At 39.7% G+C, this 24938-nt stretch overlaps 2 protein-coding genes across 2 annotated transcripts in view; one reads left to right on the forward strand and one right to left on the reverse strand.

Moving 5' to 3' along the window:
* Positions 1-16312, reverse strand: part of LOC110466918 (mitochondrial intermediate peptidase-like) — a 31437-nt gene extending 15125 nt beyond the window's left edge. The window contains exons 1-7 of the mRNA XM_021523757.1: positions 16245-16312; positions 12709-12995; positions 5162-5335; positions 4525-4613; positions 3078-3225; positions 2051-2169; positions 1048-1111 (exon numbers count right to left, since the gene is read on the reverse strand). Of these exons, the coding sequence (XP_021379432.1) occupies positions 1048-1111; positions 2051-2169; positions 3078-3225; positions 4525-4613; positions 5162-5335; positions 12709-12912 (798 nt within the window). The 5' untranslated portion in view covers positions 12913-12995; positions 16245-16312. The remainder of the gene's footprint in view (positions 1-1047; positions 1112-2050; positions 2170-3077; positions 3226-4524; positions 4614-5161; positions 5336-12708; positions 12996-16244) is intronic.
* Positions 16313-16333: 21 nt separating this feature from the next.
* On the forward strand, positions 16334-24262 carry LOC110467068 (F-box/SPRY domain-containing protein 1-like). The gene is made up of 3 exons (XM_021524001.1): positions 16334-16920; positions 20385-20460; positions 23232-24262. Exons 1-3 carry the CDS (start codon positions 16348-16350, stop codon positions 23339-23341), a joined length of 759 nt encoding a protein of 252 aa, XP_021379676.1. The 5' UTR covers positions 16334-16347; the 3' UTR covers positions 23342-24262.
* The last annotated feature ends 676 nt before the right edge of the window (positions 24263-24938 follow it).

Consider the following 24938-nt stretch of genomic DNA (forward strand, 5'->3'; position numbering starts at 1 on the left):
ACACCAATGAAAAAGTGTTTTACAAACAATATTAAATTATATGACCAATGGCATTGTATAATGTAATAATTCTAGTGTTGTATCATCTCAATGTTGTATGACGTTAGTCGTGTGTAATAAAAATTCGGCAAAACCTAAATAAATAAAATATACAACATTTGATATAGCGCCCTGTATAGCTAGAATAAGCCACTCTAAATGAGTCTTAAGTGCTTTACTGTACGTAGATATATAATTGATACATCTAATACAATTAGCATATACATTAATTAATACAATTTTGAGGAATTTGGAGGAGCTGCCTTATCAGGTGCTTACTACTAGTCCTATCACTACTGTATGCAAAGACTGTAAAAATTGTGCTCACAGTGGAACACAGTGCTCGCTCATCTACGAGGAATACACGTTGGAATCATTTTCGCCTGCAGGCTTTAGTGATGCGTCAGCTGCACTGTAACGATCCAGCAGTGTTGTGACATTCATTGTCACCCATTTACCCTAGGGAGGGGGTACATTTTAAAACGGTGTAAAGTTACAAACAAATAAAAGTGGACTTTAAGTTTGGGAGTTACGCTTTATCTATTGTAGAAGAGAACAGAGGTATATGCTCAAATAATCCTCCAAGCATATATGCCACCTGGCTAATATCTCCCTATGTGTGTATGCCTGTGTGTGTGTTGGAGATGTATTGTGTTCCTAGGTTCTGACCCAAATTCTACACTCTAAAGTAGAATTTCCTGATCTCCCTTACCTTCACATTGTAGACTCTGTTAATGCTAGAAAAAAATCACCTGTTGATTGGAAACAGTGGCCAAATTTCAGATATATGTTTAAGTAATGAATATTTTTGGAGTTAAGAATTTTTTGAGCCCACTTGTATAAAACATCTCAACTCTTGAGATTTCCTCAAGTCTAATATTTCCCATAGACAATACATTGCTTGAGATTTTCCTTAACTTTGAGATGTTTTATACAAGTGGGCCCTGGGCTTAAGGAGAACTTTAATTTCTGTTTTTTTCTTCATAACATAGTAAAATAACATGGTACCCGTTCATTATAGTGGTCGGAGTGTAGGCTGTAGACTTGTACATGGTCACCATCAACATTGAAACTGAAACATGAAGTGTAAATATATACACAGTCACCATCAATATTAAACTGTAACATAAGATATTAATATTTATACATGAAAGCATATTTATCACAGCCAATTAGACCCTCCTTGCTTCAATAAATGTATTATCGCCTGTATCTATAACACAATTTCCCTGGCTTTCTTGACACTGTATAATACACAGGGCGTTTACTTTTGAAGTATATGCTTTGGTATAGTTTGATGTATACATAGCTTTAAGTATAGGCATATCAGTTTCCTGTAAGAACTTTTCAAGCATCATTATGTAATGGAAGTAAAAGTTTGACTATAACAACAATTCACAAAACAAAATGGGTGCTGAAATTCAATATAAAAAAACAAGAAAAGGAAGTGAGGAGACACCAAAACTAAAGGAAAGACATCCTTAGCTCCCACATAATATCTGAAAAAATAAACAGTATTTCCTGTACCACATGTGGCACCTGTTTATCAAATCAAGGAAATTAGCTAGGTCCTCAATAACTTACAAATGGCGGATATTCTCTGGTAACATAGACATGGGTACAGAACTTACAAATGGCGGATATTCTCCGGTAACATAGACATGGGTACAGAACGTACAAATGGCGGATATTCTCTGGTAACACAGACTTGGGTACAGAACTTACAAATGGTGGATATTCTCTGGTAACATAGACTTGAGTACAGAACTTACTAATGGCGGATATTCTCTGGTAACATAGACATGGGTACAGAACTTACAAATGGCGGATATTCTCTGGTAACATATAGACATGGGTACAGAACTTACAAATGGTGGATATTCTCCGGTAACATAGACATGGGTACAGAACGTACAAATGGCGGATATTCTCCGGTAACATATAGACATGGGTACAGAACTTACAAATGGCGGATATTCTCCGGTAACATAGTCTTGGGTACAGAACTTACAAATGGCGGATATTCTCTGGTAACATAGACTTGGGAACATTCCTCATTACATGTGTACCCTGCATGAAGAAATTTCCAATCATCATGACATCCTCATTCAGTTTTACAAAAGCTGCCCTCTGTAAGAAAGAATAAATATATATCAAATATTGCTCAAGACTTATAAACTTTTTGTATACACCCTCATAATAAATTACTCAATGTAAAAGAATAGAAATTTAAATGCATTTTTTTTTATAATTTTGAAAATGGTCTTTTTATCAGAAAATAACTATAATATATAATTTGATCAACTTTGTTAACTTATTTCCAGCAAAAGTTGACTGATCTTCCCCCTACTGTACTTTAAGATGCTGTATGTAAAATATTGCCAGTCACTGATTAAATCAATTGATGCCTAGCTTTAATTTCACCATTCACAGTGAAAACTGTGTTAAGTATGCTGTATACGAATAGTCTCCTTTAGGATGAATTTTCCCTCTGTATGAGGCCAAAAAAGGCGAAAATTTAAATGAATATTTCCTGGTACACATTACTTTCTGTAGCCATTGTATGGCCAAGTAAACCACTTGAAATCTGCATAACTGTACACTATGATCAGTGGATTACAGCTGCACTCTGTGGTCCCAATTTCCATTTTTCCGAAGACAAACATTCTGGACCACCACACCATCAAGTCAAATATCATGACCCTTGGCCTTTTGTTTTTTAACTCATTCACCCCTGAAATTTCATAATGGACTAATCCAACCTTTGAATTGGAAGAGCTCAAATGTGTCTTCAGGAGTAAATGAGTTAAGAAGAAGTTTTTAAAAGAAATACAGCCAGTTGGATGGATGATTGACATCGCACCAAGGTATAACCTAACAGGCACTTTGTGCCAGTTGAAGTAAAATTCACAATTAAAAAAACATCTTTCTGTTAAAGTAAAAATAAACTTGGCCGATAAATAATTTACCTATCTTGAAAGCAATTTGACTCATTCAGATTGACTAATTTTTAATTCAATGTGTATATATTTCTGTACCTTATCTTCAGCAAGATGGATGCCAGATTGTTCGTGATCAAACTGGAACAGTTTTCCGACTCGCTTGTCTAGGTCGTCCAGGGGTACCACATCTCCTTCCTCTACAGCATTCTTCAGGGTGTGGTATATGTCAGGATTAGTGTTCAACCTAGGGGTAAAACATTTCATCAAACACTGTATGGCTAATCTATGTATGTGTACAGATAGCAAACACTGTATGGCTGATCTATGTATGTGTACAGATAACAAACATTGTATGGCTGATCTATGCATGTGTACAGATAGCAAACACTGTATGGCTGATCTATGTATGTGTACAGATAGCACGCTGTATGGCTGATCTATGTATGTGTACAGATAGCAAACACTGTATTGCTGATCTATGTATGTGTACAGATAGCAAACACTGGATGGCTGATCTGTGTATGTGTACAGATAGCAAACACTGTATAGCTGATCTATGCATGTGTACAGATAGCAAACACTGTATGGCTGATCTGTGTATGTGTACAGATAGCAAACACTGTATGGCCCGATCTGTGTATGTGTACAGATAGCAAACACTGTATGGCTGATCTGTGTATGTGTACAGATAGCAAACACTGTATGGCTGATCTGTGTATGTGTACAGATAGCAAACACTGTATGGCTGATCTGTGTATGTGTACAGATAGCAAACACTGTATGGCTGATCTGTGTATGTGTACAGATAGCAAACACTGTATGGCTGATCTGTGTATGTGTACAGATAGCAAACACTGTATGGCTGATCTGTGTATGTGTACAGATAGCAAACACTGTATGGCTGATCTGTGTATGTGTACAGATAGCAAACACTGTATGGCTGATCTGTGTATGTGTACAGATAGCAAACACTGTATGGCTGATCTGTGTATGTGTACAGATAGCAAACACTGTATGGCTGATCTGTGTATGTGTACAGATAGCAAACACTGTATGGCTGATCTGTGTATGTGTACAGATAGCAAACACTGTATGGCTGATCTGTGTATGTGTACAGATAGCAAACACTGTATGGCTGATCTGTGTATGTGTACAGATAGCAAACACTGTATGGCTGATCTGTGTATGTGTACAGATAGCAAACACTGTATGGCTGATCTGTGTATGTGTACAGATAGCAAACACTGTATGGCTGATCTATGTATTTGTATAGAGAAAGGTGACCTAGAGAACATGTGTTAACTTTAGTCGTGTCATGGTAACAATGTGAATGTTGTACATATGAAAACATCTAATTATTTTTAACTTGTTATGTTCAGTAGATCCTTTACAGAGGATATCAGCCGCCGTACACACAGGAATCACTCTTACAAGGACGAAGGTTTGATGTAGAGTAGAGGTGATAATTCTAAGAAAACACTACCGTCTTTTACTTAATAGCTAATATATACCGACATCAATATAACACATACATACTACCTACTTTTCTACAATGCCTGATAGGTATACACAGGTGTCTTCTGCAGCTTGAGCAAACATGGGGTCTGGATGGGATACTCGAACAAAGTCTGCCTGAAAGATCAAACAGCAAACATATGTTAATCCTGTTTTGTTTTCGAAAGATATAGGATACAAAATAAGTCTTTCCTTAAAATATGTATGGTGGCATATCCATGTGTTATGTCCGTCTTATCTACGGCATGACTGTTAAAAATCACTTTCCTGTTCATATTTACATTTTACCCTAATAGTTGTTAGTGGTCGAAATATAGGTAGTCCGTACTATCATAGTATATATAGAAGTATCTGTATTGTCAGTACAAACGACATTCCTGTAACACCCTGACACCATCTTAATACTGATTCTTTTTATGGTTCTTGTTATGTGAGGTTAAACACAGATTTAATTGCTTTTATCGCCCTGCAAGACTTGCAGTGAAAATGAAAATATAGTGGTGTTCAATATTTCAACATTTCTAATTACTGTATTATCTTATTCATTTATTTTTCTTTTGATAGTACACCCTTTGTAAATCTGTCTGTAGAGTTGGGTATCTTTATATATATTTTTCTTCTCTTTTTTGCAAACATTAAAATGTAAATCAAATTCCACTACTGACCAGGTCAGCAACTTTGCAAAGGCAGTCAGACAGTTCATCAAAGAGGGTCACTACACTCTTGGTGCGGTTAGGGCTTGTTATTTCCTCAACTAGTGATTCAACCTCGGCCTCAGCTTGTTCCTTGAGAATGTGGAAACCACTGAATTCTTGCAATTCCATGATCCGGAATAAACCCTGTGTGAGAAACAGAAGCACTTCAAAAACATTTTGTGAATCAACAAGAGGCCAAAACATTTTGTGAATCAACAAGAGGCCAAAACATTTTGTGAATCAACAAGAGGCCAAAACATTTTGTGAATCAACAAGAGGCCAAAACATTTTGTGAATCAACAAGAGGCCAAAACATTTTGTGAATCAACAAGAGGCCAAAACATTTTGTGAATCAACAAGAGGCCAAAACATTTTGTGAATCAACAAGAGGCCAAAACATTTTGTGAATCAACAAGAGGCCAAAACATTTTGTGAATCAACAAGAGGCCAAAACATTTTGTGAATCAACAAGAGGCCAAAACATTTTGTGAATCAACAAGAAGCCAAAACATTTTGAGAATCAACAAGAGGCCAAAACATTTTGTGAACCAGCAAGAGGCCTAATAGAACTGAAATGCTTACTGGTTATTCAATTCTGTTCACAAACACATTTGTTATCGTTCAAAATTGATCAGAGTCAAATTTTTGTATGAAAACTTGTTAGCAAGCATGCTAAACTTAAGAGCCTTACTCCATACTTTATTGATCTTAGTTGGAAAATTTAAACTTACGTTAATCATGGAACTATATGGTAAAGATCATAAATAAGAAAAGACAAGAAAAGAACAAATGTGATAGCCTTCCACCCCAACAATGGACGAGGATGTAACAAATGTGATAGCCTTCCACCCCAACAATGGACGAGGATGTAACAAATGTGATAGCCTTCCACCCCAACAATGGACGAGGATGTAACAAATGTGATAGCCTTCCACCCCAACAATGGACGAGGATGTAACAAATGTGATAGCCTTCCACCCCAACAATGGACGAGGATGTAACAAATGTGATAGCCTTCCACCCCAACAATGGACGAGGATGTAACAAATGTGATAGCCTTCCACCCCAACAATGGACGAGGATGTAACAAATGTGATAGCCTTCCACCCCAACAATGGACGAGGATGTAACAAATGTGATAGCCTTCCACCCCAACAATGGACGAGGATGTAACAAATGTGATAGCCTTCCACCCCAACAATGGACGAGGATGTAACAAATGTGATAGCCTTCCACCCCAACAATGGACGAGGATGTAACAAATGTGATAGCCTTCCACCCCAACAATGGACGAGGATGTAACAAATGTGATAGCCTTCCACCCCAACAATGGACGAGGATGTAACAAATGTGATAGCCTTCCACCCCAACAATGGACGAGGATGTAACAAATGTGATAGCCTTCCACCCCAACAATGGACGAGGATGTAACAAATGTGATAGCCTTCCACCCCAACAATGGACGAGGATGTAACAAATGTGATAGCCTTCCACCCCAACAATGGACGAGGATGTAACAAATGTGATAGCCTTCCACCCCAACAATGGACGAGGATGTAACAAATGTGATAGCCTTCCACCCCAACAATGGACGAGGATGTAACAAATGTGATAGCCTTCCACCCCAACAATGGACGAGGATGTAACAAATGTGATAGCCTTCCACCCCAACAATGGACGAGGATGTAACAAATGTGATAGCCTTCCACCCCAACAATGGACGAGGATGTAACAAATGTGATAGCCTTCCACCCCAACAATGGACGAGGATGTAACAAATGTGATAGCCTTCCACCCCAACAATGGACGAGGATGTAACAAATGTGATAGCCTTCCACCCCAACAATGGACGAGGATGTAACAAATGTGATAGCCTTCCACCCCAACAATGGACGAGGATGTAACAAATGTGATAGCCTTCCACCCCAACAATGGACGAGGATGTAACAAATGTGATAGCCTTCCACCCCAACAATGGACGAGGATGTAACAAATGTGATAGCCTTCCACCCCAACAATGGACGAGGATGTAACAAATGTGATAGCCTTCCACCCCAACAATGGACGAGGATGTAACAAATGTGATAGCCTTCCACCCCAACAATGGACGAGGATGTAACAAATGTGATAGCCTTCCACCCCAACAATGGACGAGGATGTAACAAATGTGATAGCCTTCCACCCCAACAATGGACGAGGATGTAACAAATGTGATAGCCTTCCACCCCAACAATGGACGAGGATGTAACAAATGTGATAGCCTTCCACCCCAACAATGGACGAGGATGTAACAAATGTGATAGCCTTCCACCCCAACAATGGACGAGGATGTAACAAATGTGATAGCCTTCCACCCCAACAATGGACGAGGATGTAACAAATGTGATAGCCTTCCACCCCAACAATGGACGAGGATGTAACAAATGTGATAGCCTTCCACCCCAACAATGGACGAGGATGTAACAAATGTGATAGCCTTCCACCCCAACAATGGACGAGGATGTAACAAATGTGATAGCCTTCCACCCCAACAATGGACGAGGATGTAACAAATGTGATAGCCTTCCACCCCAACAATGGACGAGGATGTAACAAATGTGATAGCCTTCCACCCCAACAATGGACGAGGATGTAACAAATGTGATAGCCTTCCACCCCAACAATGGACGAGGATGTAACAAATGTGATAGCCTTCCACCCCAACAATGGACGAGGATGTAACAAATGTGATAGCCTTCCACCCCAACAATGGACGAGGATGTAACAAATGTGATAGCCTTCCACCCCAACAATGGACGAGGATGTAACAAATGTGATAGCCTTCCACCCCAACAATGGACGAGGATGTAACAAATGTGATAGCCTTCCACCCCAACAATGGACGAGGATGTAACAAATGTGATAGCCTTCCACCCCAACAATGGACGAGGATGTAACAAATGTGATAGCCTTCCACCCCAACAATGGACGAGGATGTAACAAATGTGATAGCCTTCCACCCCAACAATGGACGAGGATGTAACAAATGTGATAGCCTTCCACCCCAACAATGGACGAGGATGTAACAAATGTGATAGCCTTCCACCCCAACAATGGACGAGGATGTAACAAATGTGATAGCCTTCCACCCCAACAATGGACGAGGATGTAACAAATGTGATAGCCTTCCACCCCAACAATGGACGAGGATGTAACAAATGTGATAGCCTTCCACCCCAACAATGGACGAGGATGTAACAAATGTGATAGCCTTCCACCCCAACAATGGACGAGGATGTAACAAATGTGATAGCCTTCCACCCCAACAATGGACGAGGATGTAACAAATGTGATAGCCTTCCACCCCAACAATGGACGAGGATGTAACAAATGTGATAGCCTTCCACCCCAACAATGGACGAGGATGTAACAAATGTGATAGCCTTCCACCCCAACAATGGACGAGGATGTAACAAATGTGATAGCCTTCCACCCCAACAATGGACGAGGATGTAACAAATGTGATAGCCTTCCACCCCAACAATGGACGAGGATGTAACAAATGTGATAGCCTTCCACCCCAACAATGGACGAGGATGTAACAAATGTGATAGCCTTCCACCCCAACAATGGACGAGGATGTAACAAATGTGATAGCCTTCCACCCCAACAATGGACGAGGATGTAACAAATGTGATAGCCTTCCACCCCAACAATGGACGAGGATGTAACAAATGTGATAGCCTTCCACCCCAACAATGGACGAGGATGTAACAAATGTGATAGCCTTCCACCCCAACAATGGACGAGGATGTAACAAATGTGATAGCCTTCCACCCCAACAATGGACGAGGATGTAACAAATGTGATAGCCTTCCACCCCAACAATGGACGAGGATGTAACAAATGTGATAGCCTTCCACCCCAACAATGGACGAGGATGTAACAAATGTGATAGCCTTCCACCCCAACAATGGACGAGGATGTAACAAATGTGATAGCCTTCCACCCCAACAATGGACGAGGATGTAACAAATGTGATAGCCTTCCACCCCAACAATGGACGAGGATGTAACAAATGTGATAGCCTTCCACCCCAACAATGGACGAGGATGTAACAAATGTGATAGCCTTCCACCCCAACAATGGACGAGGATGTAACAAATGTGATAGCCTTCCACCCCAACAATGGACGAGGATGTAACAAATGTGATAGCCTTCCACCCCAACAATGGACGAGGATGTAACAAATGTGATAGCCTTCCACCCCAACAATGGACGAGGATGTAACAAATGTGATAGCCTTCCACCCCAACAATGGACGAGGATGTAACAAATGTGATAGCCTTCCACCCCAACAATGGACGAGGATGTAACAAATGTGATAGCCTTCCACCCCAACAATGGACGAGGATGTAACAAATGTGATAGCCTTCCACCCCAACAATGGACGAGGATGTAACAAATGTGATAGCCTTCCACCCCAACAATGGACGAGGATGTAACAAATGTGATAGCCTTCCACCCCAACAATGGACGAGGATGTAACAAATGTGATAGCCTTCCACCCCAACAATGGACGAGGATGTAACAAATGTGATAGCCTTCCACCCCAACAATGGACGAGGATGTAACAAATGTGATAGCCTTCCACCCCAACAATGGACGAGGATGTAACAAATGTGATAGCCTTCCACCCCAACAATGGACGAGGATGTAACAAATGTGATAGCCTTCCACCCCAACAATGGACGAGGATGTAACAAATGTGATAGCCTTCCACCCCAACAATGGACGAGGATGTAACAAATGTGATAGCCTTCCACCCCAACAATGGACGAGGATGTAACAAATGTGATAGCCTTCCACCCCAACAATGGACGAGGATGTAACAAATGTGATAGCCTTCCACCCCAACAATGGACGAGGATGTAACAAATGTGATAGCCTTCCACCCCAACAATGGACGAGGATGTAACAAATGTGATAGCCTTCCACCCCAACAATGGACGAGGATGTAACAAATGTGATAGCCTTCCACCCCAACAATGGACGAGGATGTAACAAATGTGATAGCCTTCCACCCCAACAATGGACGAGGATGTAACAAATGTGATAGCCTTCCACCCCAACAATGGACGAGGATGTAACAAATGTGATAGCCTTCCACCCCAACAATGGACGAGGATGTAACAAATGTGATAGCCTTCCACCCCAACAATGGACGAGGATGTAACAAATGTGATAGCCTTCCACCCCAACAATGGACGAGGATGTAACAAATGTGATAGCCTTCCACCCCAACAATGGACGAGGATGTAACAAATGTGATAGCCTTCCACCCCAACAATGGACGAGGATGTAACAAATGTGATAGCCTTCCACCCCAACAATGGACGAGGATGTAACAAATGTGATAGCCTTCCACCCCAACAATGGACGAGGATGTAACAAATGTGATAGCCTTCCACCCCAACAATGGACGAGGATGTAACAAATGTGATAGCCTTCCACCCCAACAATGGACGAGGATGTAACAAATGTGATAGCCTTCCACCCCAACAATGGACGAGGATGTAACAAATGTGATAGCCTTCCACCCCAACAATGGACGAGGATGTAACAAATGTGATAGCCTTCCACCCCAACAATGGACGAGGATGTAACAAATGTGATAGCCTTCCACCCCAACAATGGACGAGGATGTAACAAATGTGATAGCCTTCCACCCCAACAATGGACGAGGATGTAACAAATGTGATAGCCTTCCACCCCAACAATGGACGAGGATGTAACAAATGTGATAGCCTTCCACCCCAACAATGGACGAGGATGTAACAAATGTGATAGCCTTCCACCCCAACAATGGACGAGGATGTAACAAATGTGATAGCCTTCCACCCCAACAATGGACGAGGATGTAACAAATGTGATAGCCTTCCACCCCAACAATGGACGAGGATGTAACAAATGTGATAGCCTTCCACCCCAACAATGGACGAGGATGTAACAAATGTGATAGCCTTCCACCCCAACAATGGACGAGGATGTAACAAATGTGATAGCCTTCCACCCCAACAATGGACGAGGATGTAACAAATGTGATAGCCTTCCACCCCAACAATGGACGAGGATGTAACAAATGTGATAGCCTTCCACCCCAACAATGGACGAGGATGTAACAAATGTGATAGCCTTCCACCCCAACAATGGACGAGGATGTAACAAATGTGATAGCCTTCCACCCCAACAATGGACGAGGATGTAACAAATGTGATAGCCTTCCACCCCAACAATGGACGAGGATGTAACAAATGTGATAGCCTTCCACCCCAACAATGGACGAGGATGTAACAAATGTGATAGCCTTCCACCCCAACAATGGACGAGGATGTAACAAATGTGATAGCCTTCCACCCCAACAATGGACGAGGATGTAACAAATGTGATAGCCTTCCACCCCAACAATGGACGAGGATGTAACAAATGTGATAGCCTTCCACCCCAACAATGGACGAGGATGTAACAAATGTGATAGCCTTCCACCCCAACAATGGACGAGGATGTAACAAATGTGATAGCCTTCCACCCCAACAATGGACGAGGATGTAACAAATGTGATAGCCTTCCACCCCAACAATGGACGAGGATGTAACAAATGTGATAGCCTTCCACCCCAACAATGGACGAGGATGTAACAAATGTGATAGCCTTCCACCCCAACAATGGACGAGGATGTAACAAATGTGATAGCCTTCCACCCCAACAATGGACGAGGATGTAACAAATGTGATAGCCTTCCACCCCAACAATGGACGAGGATGTAACAAATGTGATAGCCTTCCACCCCAACAATGGACGAGGATGTAACAAATGTGATAGCCTTCCACCCCAACAATGGACGAGGATGTAACAAATGTGATAGCCTTCCACCCCAACAATGGACGAGGATGTAACAAATGTGATAGCCTTCCACCCCAACAATGGACGAGGATGTAACAAATGTGATAGCCTTCCACCCCAACAATGGACGAGGATGTAACAAATGTGATAGCCTTCCACCCCAACAATGGACGAGGATGTAACAAATGTGATAGCCTTCCACCCCAACAATGGACGAGGATGTAACAAATGTGATAGCCTTCCACCCCAACAATGGACGAGGATGTAACAAATGTGATAGCCTTCCACCCCAACAATGGACGAGGATGTAACAAATGTGATAGCCTTCCACCCCAACAATGGACGAGGATGTAACAAATGTGATAGCCTTCCACCCCAACAATGGACGAGGATGTAACAAATGTGATAGCCTTCCACCCCAACAATGGACGAGGATGTAACAAATGTGATAGCCTTCCACCCCAACAATGGACGAGGATGTAACAAATGTGATAGCCTTCCACCCCAACAATGGACGAGGATGTATCCTGATTCCAACATTTCCAGTTCTACTTCAGAAAACTGTTTGAGCATTTTAGAAATTTCTTCTCCCACACCACATTAGTGTCACTTAAATGTTTTTGAATCACACTTACACATCCCACTCCGAAGTTAAAGTTGAGCTTGTAGGCTGGCTTGGTATTGAAGGCCGCAGCAAGAGGAGCTGACAATGTTGATAGCTGCCTCTTTGTAGTCAACGATGACAAACATTTCTTCTGACACAACAAACCACGGCCTTGGAAGACAAGTTTTGATTTTAAGTGCCTTGATACTAAACATTTTTGACAGAAAGCTGCCATTTTCCTTCAGGATTCTGCCTCTTTTTTTTCATGAAATATTAACTGTAGAATTCCCCTTATCACATGGCTGTCCAATGTCCAATCTACAACATATTAAGAAGCAGAATGTTATACAAATAACTCATACAGGATATATATCGTCCTGTAATAACTCATACAGGATATATATTGTCCTGTAATAACTCATACAGGATATATATCGTCCTGTAATAACTCATACGGGATATATATTGTCCTGTAATAACTCATACGGGATATATATCGTCCTGTAATAACTCATACGGGATATATATCGCCCTGTAATAACTCATATGGGATATATAGCGTCCTGTAATAACTCATACAGGATATATATCGTCCTGTAATAACTCATACGGGATATATATCCTCCTGTAATAACTCATACAGGATATATATATCCTCCTGTAATAACTCATACAGGATATATATCCTCCTGTAAATATACATGTAATAATAATAATGATAATAATTTGAGGTTCTTATATACCGCTTTATCACAACCTAGTTCGTAGGTCATCTCAAAGCAGTTCACAAATTATTATCTGTGGTTATAGGGCCTTTGCAACTGGCCAATACCTTTCTCAAGTCCATGGGGAGTATACAGCCGGAGATGCCATTTCGGCACTAACAGCTAGCATTCAACAATTCTAGCACTGCCCAACCACGCACTCATTTACAGCCGCGTAGACTGGAACAAGCGGAGTAAAGTATCTTGCTCACAGATACAACACAGTGCCGTGATGTGACTCAAACCCGCAACCCTTCGGTCACGAGCCCAGTGTCCTACCGCTAGACTACCGTGCAGATTGAAACCATTTAAAAAAATTACCATAAAAAGAATAATATTTTGCAGTAACGAAACTGCACTGCCTATAACCAGTTTGAATGATATTGCACACATGACTACATTAATATAATTTTTAATATTTTTCATTACTTGGCTTAAACTTAAGGTCCTTACAGCAGCCTGCTGTCACATGAATCATATAGGGATTATTGGATATGAGGAGCATCTACTGAAAAGAAATAGAAGGTAGACGAGAAAAGAAATGATAGAAATCCCTGGTGTTCTGCTGTTGCTACGAGGGCAACAGATCAATACATATGTAGCGGAACTGACTGGGTCAACCATCTGCGACCAGGCAGCTCAATTGGTAGAGTGTCCACCTATCGTTTAGAGGGTCCTGGCTTCAAATCCTGGACTGGATGTGCATTTTTCCTCGCTGTTATAAAATTGGTAAACTTGATAACTCTTGCTTCAAACACACAGTGAAGACTTGAGGATACCCAAAACTGGGTTGTAAATAGATGTGTTTTGAAGGGCATAAAGACCTAGAAAAAGGCCTTTGTTGATCGTCAGCGACCAGACAGCTCTGAATTGGCCTCCGTCTTTAGTTCGGGTGGTCCCGGGTTTGAATCCAGGTATGGCCATGCATTTACATAGATCTTGCCAACTTTTTTAAATTTCCATGGGGGAGATCCTGTATGCTCAAAATGAAAACATTAATAAAATGTGTGAATTCACCCCCTAGGGACAAAATAACCCTTTAAAAAGACATCATAGAGTTGTTCCACCAGATGAAATAATCATTAGATCTTAGAAAATAGGAGCAGTTAAGCAAATTACTACATTTAAGGGTCCAAAATCGGGAGTCTCCATCCTAAATAGGGAGGGTTGGAAAGTATGTATGTATTTGCAATTGCTCCAGTTTGATATAATTCCTATTCCAGCCACATACATGTAGCGGCTATCTTTTAGGGGGCTGAGTTGTGGAATCTTTATTTTTACTCCTAAGGTGACAGTACCCAAATCGAACCAAACCATCATTTGATTCATTCATTGAAAATTCTGAGGATGAATTATATTAATTTATGGTTGTATCAAAGGAAGAATATCGATGGGTGTTCTTACAAAAAAAGATTAACCCCGTGGCTCATGAGAAATATTTTTAGAACGCTTTGACATCACCTAGTCAGCGTTTCCGGTTTTCGGGAATGTCAGGACCTAAATCGGATCAAGGCTTGAATTTTGCAGTATCTTACACTTCTTCAAGTTCAAATTTTTTTGTCAGCATATTGACATTTTATGATGACCTTTGGAATTTATATGAAAACAAGTATTTTTAATAGGGTGAATTTATTCCTGTTGTACAAAACAGAATGCATATATAGCCATCGCACACACCATTTTCTAAAAACGAAACAAAACACTGACTTTTGAGTTTGAATGACATTTTCTGGTGCTATTTGAACTTAAAAACTAATCATCTGTAGACAAAAAAAGGTGCATGGCTATCTATTCTAAGCTTACATCATTGTTATATTTAAAAGTATTTTTGCAAAAAGTGATCCATCAGCCGCATGCCGAGACCCGTGGTGTGTTTTGCTGGAATTGCAGCCATTTTTTCGCTAAACCAACCAACACCGCATGGTTCAGCATGCGCTGACCTCAACCTCATAAATATTCGAAAAAGTGGCAGGCTTACTACGAAAAACTTTGAAACTCTGAAATGGTGTGTGTTTTTCGCATTGTTCGCACTGTTCTCCCAGTCGTTGTAAGTCTTCGACTTGTGAGACTGTCCTACAATTTATTGTATGGATCTTGTTGTCAACTATACTTTATGGTATGCGCATATTTGTTGGTGACAAGTTTTTAAAGTTAAAAGTTCACACTAACGCTTTTAGTGTGTTGATTTAAAAATCAAAGTTCTGTACAATTAAAATTCCTGATATATAGTTGCAGACGTGTAGAGGTAGCTTAACATATTCACTAACCCGCTACCAGCACGTTAACTAAGGACTTGCAAATTCCTTTTGGAGGAAATTGAGTCCATGTGCGCGGAAGGAGAATACATTTTACGTGCATATAGCATGTTTGCAAAAGAAAAATTATCCATCTTTCCAACGGTACTAAGCATTTTCCTGTAGATCAACTAGAAATGTTGTTTTTGATGCAAGAAAGTTAGGTGGGGTCGACATTTCGACATCGAAAGCTTTCCTCCCTTCTCAAATATATGATCATTGGGTGGTGTCATTTTTACCGAATGTCGATATTAACACATTAATTATGTAAAATTATTGTGAACACCTTAGTTTAGGTCTAAATATAGCTGTAACAAATTATCAGGTCCCTGTGGTCCTACCCATGGACGAAAACGGTCCAGATCTAACTGTCAAACGATACCACTTAGGCAAGCAATCAATTGACGCGCTTAGCATTAGAAAATATCTAACTACAATCAAGCTTAAACGTGCAAATCAGTGCTATAGTAGGTATACGACATGACGTGATCCCATAAACCCTAACTTACACGCTATCTATAACTACCAGTTCCGACGATGGGCGCTGACATATTGAATCTCGTAGAATCACATTCGCTCTCGCGCGAGTTGACCCTGTCACACCGTAATAATATGGCTGCTGCTAAACTTCCACCGCAAGTATTGGAAGCATTGTTTTCTTATATAGACATATCTGATTTACGGAATTGTGCTCTAGTGTGTAAGAATTGGTACAAATATCTAAATGATGAGAACAACGATGTATGGCGATTCAATTGTGTGCGAAAACTCGCAGAAGAAGCATTGAAATCGGACGTTCTTAAAAATGTCCCCACATACAAAGCGAAATTACGGGCATTTTACCATGCGTGGAATCCAAATGACTGTTCGAGGAATATGTATGTAAAACAAAATGGATTCACAGTGCATCGGAACCCTGTAGCACAAAGTACGGACGGTTCACGGGGTAAGATAGGGTTCCGAGCCGGTCGACACTGTTGGGAGATCTGGTGGGAAGGGCCTCTGGGAACAGTCGCTGTGATAGGTCTAGCAACCAAAAGCTCTCCCATTCAGTGTCAGGGCTACGTGAGTCTACTAGGCAGCGATGATCAGAGCTGGGGATGGAACCTTGTAGACAATCATCTCATTCACAATGGAGATAACCAAGGAAATTATCCAACGTTAAACAATGCCCCTAAATACCAGGTAGTTACTCCCAACAACTGTTTATAGCATTGTAACTTGAATCGTGTATTTCGGGTACAGTATGGTTCATTGGTTGTTGCAATGTGCCTAAGGAGTGAGGACCCAGATTGGATCAGTACCCAAACCAGATCACTCTTCCCAGAACAAAACTTTCGACACTTGAAATTTGTCGACAGTTCCTGTAAGAAAGCATATATATATATACAGTCGAACCTCGTTATCTCGAAGTCGACAGGGTCGTAGGAAAACTTATCCGAGTATTCGAGTTATGCGCGTTCATAAATTTGGTATGAAATGCCGCTGGACATAGCACTAACAGTTGTTGACTTGATTAATAACCAATGCTTATAATCAATCGATGAATGATATACGTAATAAATATAACAAATACAGGTATGAAATTTTACAATAAACATGCTTACAAAAATACTGCTGAGTAAGTTATTTCCGAAAAACTTACTTTCGTTTCACGCGATCAGAACAGTTGGACCATATTGTGAGTTCGTTACCCGAGTGCACAGCCAGACAATCGGTATCCTCGGGGCTGATTATCACTATACTGTGTTGTGGAAGGGCTTAGTGATCATTAAATGTTGTTTTTGGCTAGTCTAGAACTTGGCAAAGTCTTTCCAGGTCTGCAGTCCGTTAAGTTTGACTTCTGATGTGTTACATTTAAAAATCGAACTATCAAGCTGTCTTCGTCCATTTACTATACAATGTGGAAATGAAAGTGCGCAAGTCTAAAACAAATCACTGTAATGGAGTGTTACGCATAGTTGATTCTGGAAATGAAAACACACCCAAACCTATTATATCGTACATGTAACACGTTAATTCATTAAAGCTAAATGTGACACCTGACACCTCAACTCGATATAATCAACACCAATTATCGTATTGTTCTTAAATCTCTCGATCAAATTTCAAAGCCATACTGGCTCCTGTAAAAACATGAACCTGTGAAGCTGTTTTATGTTGTGATTTTAACTGTGGAACTCTTTTATGCATGACCACGCTTTGTTTGAGACCAATTTTCCGATCTGGACTGTCTGTTTGGTTGTACAAATCATTAATCATACTCGCAGTAAGTACAGAATACTGTTGATCAACATTATTTAGAGTTTTAGTTACTAAGATAAAGAAGAGACTTTGCCGGAACCGGAGAAATACTCAACAGGGTTTAGATAAACGGGGTCTTCGAGTTAAAAGAGTTTGAGATAACGAGGTTTGACTGTATGTGGCCCATTTAGCCATGCAGCATTTCTTGCCTACAGATGATTAATTTACGAGTTTAAGATATATAACATCAAAAGATGTATTTCAAACTCAAAAAATAGTCATATTAAAAAACAATGAGTGTAAGGGCAATGCCTTTTGTTTTGGACCAAAGAAACAATGACTATAGTCTATAGAATATAAGTAGTACTCATACAGATTGCAGAGGTCATGATTATTCTTGAAAAACAGGCAAAGATTTGTAATTATTTGAAGATATCGCAAAATTCAAGCTGTGGTTTGATTTCGGAACTGGCATATTTGCAAAAATGGAACTGCAAATTGGTGGTTTCAGAGCTTGTTAAATGAACATCTCATGATCATACGAGCCATGGGACTGTTTTTTTTTTGTATACCCCCGCTTCGACGAAGTAGGGGGTGTATAGAGTTTGCTTCGTCCGTTCGTCCAAAAGGTTTCCAGAGCATATCTCCCGTACTATTTCACCTACGGTTATGAATCTTGGTTTTTGGGTACAAGTATGGAAGGCGGTGTGACGCGTACCATATGTAGGTCACTCTGACCTACATCATGTCGTCAGAAAGGTTTCCAGAGCATATCTCTCCTACTATTTCACCTACGGTTATGAATCTTGGTTTTTGGGTACAAGCATGGAAGGCGGTGTGACGCGTACCATATGTAGGTCACTCTGACCTACATAATGTTGTCAGAAAGATTTCCAGAGCATATCTCGCGTACTAATTCACCTACGGTTATGAATCTTGGTTTGTAGGTACATTCATAGAAGACGGTGTGTCGCGTGCCATATGTAGATCACTGTGACCTCTACCGTCACCGCTGACCTACATAACGCGAGACTTGCAGTATATAAACTCTTCACTTGATTCTTCCAATTCACATGCCCATCACTCCCACCAATTTCAAAATCTAGTTTTTCATAAATTTATAAGAACACCTAAAAATAAAAATAATCTTACTATAAACTTAGTATAACTATAAATGAATATAAATCATTCTCTGAATTTTCAATGAAGGAATAAAATGATGGTTTGGTATTCCATTTTGGGTATTAATTATATTTGTATCACCTTAATTAGCCTCTGTACCTGATTTTAATTATTTAATTATGAATAATGGTTCACTGACAACCTAGGAAACAGCTAGAGGGCATTGACATTTAGCTCTGTGGTACATTGACAAACTAGGAAACAGATAAAGGGCATTGACATTTAGCTCTGTGTTACTCTGAAAAACTAGGAATCAGCTAGAGGGCATGGACATTTAGTTCTGTGGTACACTGACAAACTAGGAAACAGCTAGAGGGCATTGACATTTAGCTCTGTGGTAGATTGACAAACTAGAAAACGGATAGAGGGCAGTGACATTTAGCTCTGTGGTACACTGACAAACTAGGAAACAGCTAGAGGGCATTGACATTTAGCTCTGTGGTACACTGACCAACTAGCTAGGAAACAGCTAAAGGGCATTGACATTTAGCTCTGTGGTTGATTGACAAACTAGGAAACAGATAGAGGGCATTGACATTTAGCTCTGTGGTACACTAACAAACTAGGAAACAGCTAAAGGGTATTGACATTTAGCTCTGTGGTAGATTAACAAACTAGGAAACAGCTAAAGGGTATTGACATTTAGCTCTGTGGTAGATTGACAAACTAGGAAACAGCTATAGGGCATGGACATTTAGCTCTGTGGTACATTAATTTTACAAACAGGAAATCTGGTGTCAATTTTTCAATCTCTAGTGGAGATGAAGAACTGGAAACCACTGTATTATACTCATCGTTTGTTCATCATTCTAATTTTTTTTCAGAAACATTCTCAAATACATTTCATCCTCATGTAGAAATACTTTTGTTTTTCATACATCTTAGTATTTTGGTATGTTAGTAATTTTGTTGCCATTATTTTTGATACTTTAGGCCAAAATAAACTTTTTGGAAACAGTTTGTTTTTTTTAAAGAATTATGCTTCATATGTCCATTCCAAGTGGAAATTTCCAAAATGTGCCTTAAGGCTAGTACTCTAAATCAGAATTTGTACATCCCTTATCAAAATAGTATGAAAAAAGTACAGCTACAACAGGTTATAACCATACCAGTATCTACTTTAAATAAATTGTTGCATGATCTTTTGAATTGCAGAACAAACAAAAATCCTATAAACAATTAATTTCATGACAATATATATTTTGCATCTTGTATGTTTTCAGGTTGGGGAACGAATACGAGTTATATTAGATTGTGATGATAATACGCTAGCTTTTGAGAAAAATTATGAATTTTTAGGTAAGTATAAACTTGTAGTCCTGGTAATGTATTTACCTGAACTGAGGTTTTAAGGCCGAGCCCCTATTGTACAGGACTCTGTTGTATGGGAAAGTTTAATTGTAATGTACTTCAAATGTTTATTTCAGAAAATCCCAAACAAACCCAATTAAATGCTAAATCTCAGCTTTGAGAAAACCTTCATTTTCTTCAATCACTACAGTTTGAGATGGTGAAAATGAAAGATAGCATACTTGTTATTATTTTTCCTGCACAACTTTTCATATATAATTTCTGAACAGGTACCTCAACCTGTTGATATGTTTTTGTCTAAGCTTTTTCCACCCTTGGGTGAGACTAATAGAATTTCTCACCCCTTGGGGGTGAGATCAGATGGGGGAATCTCAACCTGAGGGGGAAGATCCTTATATATAAGTTGCCAAGTGAGTTTACGTCACATCAACCCTGCATTTAGCCTGTAACGTTATCATTATATTATGTATACGATACACAATGGGTCATCAGGGTAACAGTAAAAGAATGATTCAACCCCCTTGAGGGTGAGATAGGGGATTCTAAACACTCAGGGGGGAAAGATTCTTATGTTGCAAAACACTTGACAAAGCCGCATGTTTGGCAGATTATGAATCTTCCTCTTCAGGTTGAGATCCCCCTATCCCACCCACAAGGAGGTGATAGATTATATTATTATGTCTCTCACAGATTTTAATTGTTTGTTCATGTTTTATGTTATTATATTATTATGTCTCTCATAGTTTTAATTATTTGTTCATGTTTTCTGTTATTATATTATTATGTCTCTCAAAGATTTTAATTGTTTGTTCATGTTTTGTGTAATTATGTCTCTCATAGATTTTTTTTTTTTGGAAGCATCCCTAGGGGTTGGGGATTCGAAATTGTACAAATGTTGGGTCTGACCCCCCAGGGGGTAAAGGGGCGGGGTCAAAAGGGGACAATTTTGCTATATTGCTTTAAGCGACTTCTTCTCTGGAACTAAGAGATGGATATCAACCATATTTGACTGGAAGCATCCCTAGGTAGTGGAGATTCAAAATTGTACAAACGGTGGGGTTGACCTCCCAAGGGGGTGAGGGGCGGGGCCAAAAGGGGCAATTTGTCTATATTGCTTTAAGCGACTTCTCTGGAACTAAGAGATGGATATCAATCATATCTGACTGGAAGCATCCCTAGATAATAAATATTTAAAACTGTACTATTGGTTGGGCTGACCCCCCAGGGGGCTGAGGGGCAGGCCAAAAGGGGGCTATATTGCGACAAACGACTTCTTCTGTAGAACTATGCACTGGATATCAATCATATTTGATCAAAAGCATTCATGGGAGGCAGGGATTCAACATTGTACAAATGGTGTGGCTTATCCCCCCAGGGGGCTTAGGGGCGGGGCCAAAAAGGGTTATTTGGCTATATTGTTTTAAGCGACTTCTGGAACTAAGATATGGACATCAACCATATTTGACTGGAAGCATCCCTAGGTAGTGGGGATTCAAAATTGTACATATGGTGGGGCTGACCCCCCGGGCTAAGGGTAAGGCCAATAAAAGTTTATAACTTGGAAATGGTTGAGTTCCCCACCGTATAACCATATATACAATTGCTGAGTATAAAGAGAAGAATGCACATATGCTTCCAGGATGGTCATGGGGTCTGGCCCGATCCTTGGAGACAAACTCCCTGCGTCATAACTTTGAAACGGTTGAGATCCCAACCCTAAAACTATATATAAAAAAGCTGGGCATAAAGAGACGAATGCAGTCCTGATATAAGAATACACCCTGGGGTCTGAACGAACCCCTAGGGACCTAGTTACTGAGTCATAGCTTGGAAACAGTTGAGATCCCCACCCTATAACCATATATCCAATTGCTGAGTATAAAGAGATGAATGCACATGCATATACAGCTGTATGCTTCCAGGATGGCCCCTGGTCATTACTTAGAAACCGCTGAGATCCCCACCCCAAAACTATATACCCAATTGTTGGGCATAAAGAGACAAATGCAGTCATGATATTAGAATTGACCCCAGGGTCTGCCCCACCCTTACAGACTTAACTCCTGGGTCATACCTTTGAAACAATTGAGATCCCCACCCCAAAACTAGATATACAAATGCTGGGCATAAAGAGAGGAATGCAATCATGATATTAGAATTGACCCTAGGGTCTGGTCACAACCCTAGAGACCTAGTTTTCTGAGTCACAAGTTGGAAACAGTGATCAGATCCCCACCCCATAACCATACATAAAATTGATGGGCATGAAAAATCCAATACAAATATGCTACAAGGATTGGCCTTGAGGTTGGGCCTATTAATACCCTTCTCTTTTAATTTGGGGAATATTTTGCCATGATTGTTAAGATATCTAGGTGAGCGATACAGGCCCTCTGGCTATTATTATGTCTCTCACAGATTTTAATTGTATGTTTATGTTTTGTGTTACGTTATAATATGATGTCTCTCACAGATTTTAATTGTTTGTTCATGTTTTGTGTTATTATATTATTATGTCTCTCACAGATTTTAATTGTTTGTTTATGTTTTGTGTTACGTTTTAAGATTATGTCTCTCATAATTTTAATTGTTTGTTCATGTTTTGTGTTATTATATTATTATGTCTCTCATAGATTTTAATTGTTTATGTTTTGTGTAATTATGTCTCTCATAGTTTTAATTGTTTGTTCATGTTTTGTGTTATTATATTATTATGTCTCTCACAGATTTTAATTGCTAGTTCATGTTTTGTGTTACAGGGGTTGCATTTCGAGGTTTGCCGAACACTCCACTGTACCCGTCCGTGTCTGCTGTTTACGGAAACACGGAGGTGTCGATGGTGTACCTCGGTCCTCCGCTGGATGGATGACACACTACCACACGTTTTAGTAGGATTTATAACTAATTGTATTCTGACTAGCATCTCAGTGAATGTGACTTGTGTTGTGACAAGCATATGAATGAATTGGACTGACCATACTGAGAACAGTCATATTGACACTTTGGTTCCATTCATTTTGGAGTCACTTTGTCGGCACTTAAGCCTTAATACAGGTGTGTAGCATATCACCATCAGCACATGTGAAGTATACAGTAGTAAATGCTATATCAACACATGTGCCTAATCCATCAACATGTACCATAAGTCGGCACATGTAAACAACATGACATACAAGTGAAAAACTAAACACAAAACCACATGTGCACAACATGTGTATACTGCTAGATAGGACCAGTAGTGCTTCATAGACTTTTAAGGCTGAACTGTTGTGTGGATGAGAGAATGTGAGTGAACACTTGTCCGTGTAGAACTTGTAGGGTGTGTCCATCATGTGGTGTAGAGGCAGGGGTGAACAATTCCGTATCTTGAGTAGTAACCCACACGCTAATGAAAAATAAAAGATTGGCTCCATTCAAAGTAAATATTAAATATTTGAAAATTCTTTCACCCTGATGTTATATCCAGTAGCTGGTGTCGGGCAAGTGGAATTGTACACCCTGAAATGCACAAGTTACCTCCCTTGACTTTGGCCACTTCATATTCATGCAGTTGTGTATCAATTCTTTACTCGAGTTACAAGGGAAGTAAAACACCTCATGTGGGACTCATGTAAGAAAATAACTTCAGTAAATGTTAGGGCTGTCACAATATATCGGAAAACAGGTATATTGCAATGCGCGGGTATATCGTATCGTACAATACAGAGATGAGATATACAAAAGCATATTTTTATGTATCTGCTTGGTGTTTTAACTTTGCAAATTACTATAAATTCTAACAGATATGCCAATAAGCATAAAGCAGGCTTTTAATAGTTCAAATTTTATAATCGATGGTTGGTTTGACAAAAATCTTAAATCTATGTAATCCTTATTACATTTGATTAAGGTTGATAACATTCTGACAACAACTTATTATAAAATTAAGCACATCCTTCCTATGACAATATATATCTGGATAAGAATCGCAATATATTCATTTTGTATTGCAATATATTGTGATACACTCATGGCGTATTGTGACACCCCTAGTAAATGTACATGATGTGCTGTCATAGTGTTGATCCTTCTGGTATAATTAATCAAGAATTGCTTACTGAATGACTTTTATTCTGTAATTTCATGGTAGGGTGATTCTGCAAATTTATGAATTAACACTGCATGTAATCAAACCTGTAAACAGTGTCCAGTGTTCCTTTTACTAATTAGCATTTATTATATAGTTACACAGAATCAAACCTCACTTTTAAACAGATGCCTTTTCACTCGGAACATGTTTGTGTTGCTTCACCCTGTTGACCATGCTAATATTTCTGAACAGGCCAGTCCTTTTGGATTGTGCATCTCTTTTATGAACGGGCATAGTATCTCCTTTTCTAAACATATCATTGGCACAATTTTAAGTCATAAAAAAACTGAAAAATAGATAACTGTTTGGGAAAGATACAAGCAAAAAAAAGTTCTTC

This window comes from Mizuhopecten yessoensis, unplaced genomic scaffold, assembly GCF_002113885.1.
Source record: "Mizuhopecten yessoensis strain PY_sf001 unplaced genomic scaffold, ASM211388v2 scaffold213, whole genome shotgun sequence".
Lineage (NCBI taxonomy): Eukaryota > Metazoa > Mollusca > Bivalvia > Pectinida > Pectinidae > Mizuhopecten > Mizuhopecten yessoensis.